At 37.2% G+C, this 3,084-nt stretch overlaps 1 protein-coding gene across 2 annotated transcripts in view; it reads right to left on the reverse strand.

Moving 5' to 3' along the window:
- The window catches only part of LOC107098654 (homeodomain-interacting protein kinase 1-like), a 24,893-nt gene extending 22,072 nt beyond the window's left edge, over nucleotides 1–2,821 (reverse strand). Inside the window, exon 1 of one of the 2 annotated variants that reach the window (XM_015396428.1) lies at nucleotides 2,468–2,821. In XM_015396428.1, coding sequence (XP_015251914.1) covers nucleotides 2,468–2,483 — 16 coding nt within the window. In that variant the 5' untranslated portion in view covers nucleotides 2,484–2,821. The remainder of the gene's footprint in view (nucleotides 1–2,467) is intronic. The other variant, XM_015396427.1, reaches the window with a different exon arrangement.
- Nucleotides 2,822–3,084: the final 263 nt, after the last annotated feature.

Below are 3,084 nucleotides of genomic sequence, written 5' to 3' on the forward strand. Positions count from 1 at the left end.
CCTTGTCTTTGCTTAGACTACATGCAAACTGAAATGGACGAACCCGTTTGAAATGGGGGTGGTCTGGCTTCTTTTGTTAGCCTGTAATACCCAATACCTGTCTATGTATCTGAAAAGGGGATGTCGTTAAAGGGAATTGTTGGCCTGGCTGAACAGCTGAGCTCTTCTGTTCTCCTGTAAAGGGGTTGGGGCTGCCATAATAGCGAGAATGGATTAACTCAATTGCTGAATTGTAGGAAAGCTGAAATCTGAGTCCACCCCCTCTGTTTAAGGTTGGATTCTCTTTCTTAAAGGGAAATGAAAAGATGCTAAGTATCCGAGGGAGAATGGTGCTGCTCCAAAAGCAGCGGTTCACTGTGAGAGCGGCTCTGACTGCAGCTCCGCTCACTGCAGCAGGCATTCCCAGCCCCTAGTGGTGTGCGAGGGTACTGCAAGGGGGTACTTGGAAATATTAGATTTCTTTGGTAGCAAAATAAAACAGAACTGGGATCTGTTTTGTACGGAGGAGGATTAGGGCCACTGGAAAAAAGAAAAGAAAAAAAAAGTTAACTGATATTTAAATATTATTTCAGTTTAATATGGGAAAAAAGTCAGAATTCTGATTTAACCTCAGACTTTTTTCTTAGAATTCCTACTTTAATCTCAGATTAATTTAATTAATCTCATTAATTTATCCTGTCTTTCCAGAAATATATTTCTAAAAGTTTGAAATTGTAGAGAAAATTAAAAAATTTTTAATAATGGGCAACGAGTTGAAGGCACAAACTAAACTGCTCATAATTTATTCTTTATGGTACGCCAGCATTCATAACATGTAGGCCAATCACCGTCCCCCATAGGGCTGGGTATTTTCACCAAAGTCCTGAATCGATTCGAATTTGATTCATACAGTTCTAAATCGATTAATTTTGATTCAATGTTTTTACAGTAATGAAAGTGGTTCAACTGTGATTCTAAATACTGATGTATTTTATTTTTTCCTGTCATATTAAACACAAAGTGCAAACTTGTAAATCAGACAGTTTGAACTTGAGGTTTGAGCAAAACTGTCTCAAAAGTTTGCACTTTTGAGACAGTTTCGTTTGTGAAAAGTGAAAAAGTTTTGCAAAAATGTAAAGGAATCAATTCAAAATCGATTAAATCGATTTTTTTTTACCCAGCCCTAGTCCCCCAGACATCTGTGGTTATATTTTTTTTTATATATTTTCATATATTTTATATATGACCTTGTAATTTATTGAGTTTATAGCTTGACTCATTAACAGATATTTGGATTATTGCCTGTTGATCTCCAAGCATAGATACATTCTCCACATTTTAATTTGCTTTAATTTCTCATTTTATGTGCGTCCACACATAATTAGCTAGACAGCCAATTGGGTCCTTTTTAAATTCCCTCATCGTGGGAATTTTAAAAGTTTTCATGTTGACCTGTTTCTGTTTGCTTTTAAGTTAATGTTAGATATTTTTATTAAAATACAGCAAAGACCCTTATATTTACCCCTTTGCCTTTCTTTCTACAGTAGCTCACAAGGGACAAACCAATATATTAATATATTGATGCTGATGCTATTAATGCAAAATACAAAATAATATTTAAAAAAACAACAAAACACTAAAAGTTCCTATTTTTTTCACGACAGTTAATGCAACAAAATTCAAGTACTTATGAAAAGCTCCAAACAAAGACCAGAGGCGTAGCCAGAACATTTTTATAAGGGTGGCCAGGCAATAACCACTGAGGGGTGGGCAAAATTAGATAGGCACCAAAAAATTAGCGAGCAAAACATCCATATTTTCTAAATAAAAACAAATTATACTTTCCCACAGCCTTTGCTAACAAATAGATGAATATATTTAAACATCTGTGCTTTCTAGATAAAAGGTATAGTGGATAAAATTCTTTCAGGTTTGAGTTCTGGAGCGAACATCTTCTCCATTGTCATTACTTAACTACTTTTATCAGTAATCATTCTGCATAGAATTGACATTAACAAGTACTAATATCTACAATAAATGATTATTTAATATGTTTTATTAAAATTGTTGTTTATCTATGATTTCACTTAAGATTCATAGATGACTTGCAGAGACACATCATTTTCTCTTTACCCCATAAAACACAAAATCTAGTTCTGAAAAGAGCATTAATTCTGTACTCATCATCTTTAATGTTACTATATTGATGTGCATAATATACCACAATGGTTTTGTCGTCAAGTAATTGTTAATATATGAAAAATAAAAAGATTTTGAATTATCCACTTGAGAGTATTACTGATGCCACCATCTGTATTAGAGGGACATAAATGGTAGGGGTGGCCATGGCCGCCCCTGGTCCCCCATCTAGCTCCGCCCCTGACAAAGACAAGACAAACACATCAAAACCTGGATCAAGTTCAACATCGCATGAATCCACAGCAGATAAAGCCTCCTCTGTCTGCTGAATCAGAATAAAATAAAGTACCAGCAATGGATGACATCAGCTGATTTTGTTGAGCGAGCGCAGCGTCACCGAGCTGACAGTTAAGGCCTCAGCATCATCCAGTCGCTCTGCAGCGGATCAGCTGAGCCTCCAGCAGCCAGACGTTGTTCCTGCAGCGAGAGAAGCAGGAGCTAAGCTAATAGCAGCCGGCTACAAGCATGTCCGACCCCAGTCCACAGGCGCTTCATGCCCCGAGCGCGCGGAACCCGCACCGTGACACTGCGGATGTCATATGTCTACAAGACGGGCAGCAGAGTCTGGACCGAGCTCCATCTTCACGAGCTGTCGGCCTGCTTCCTGTCCTGAGGACTAGCAAACGCAAACTGGATGAAACCCAAGCTCGTCTATTTATGATGGACCAGTCACTCCTTCACAATTGGGCTTCATTGCCGAGTATGGAGTAAAATGAACAAAGATCGTCTATTAAAAACATTTAGCTTCCTCCTCTCTCCCCCAGTTAATGATATTTTTAAATACGTATTGATGTAATGTATAAACTCAATAAATTACATCCATAAAAGCTTTTAAGGGTTTCAGAAATTCGAGTGTAAGTTTACGGCTGTGTAAAAAAAACATTTTCTAATTTAAAATACCATATT

Source organism: Cyprinodon variegatus, unplaced genomic scaffold (assembly GCF_000732505.1).
Source record: "Cyprinodon variegatus isolate N-32 unplaced genomic scaffold, C_variegatus-1.0 Scaffold797, whole genome shotgun sequence".
NCBI lineage: Eukaryota > Metazoa > Chordata > Actinopteri > Cyprinodontiformes > Cyprinodontidae > Cyprinodon > Cyprinodon variegatus.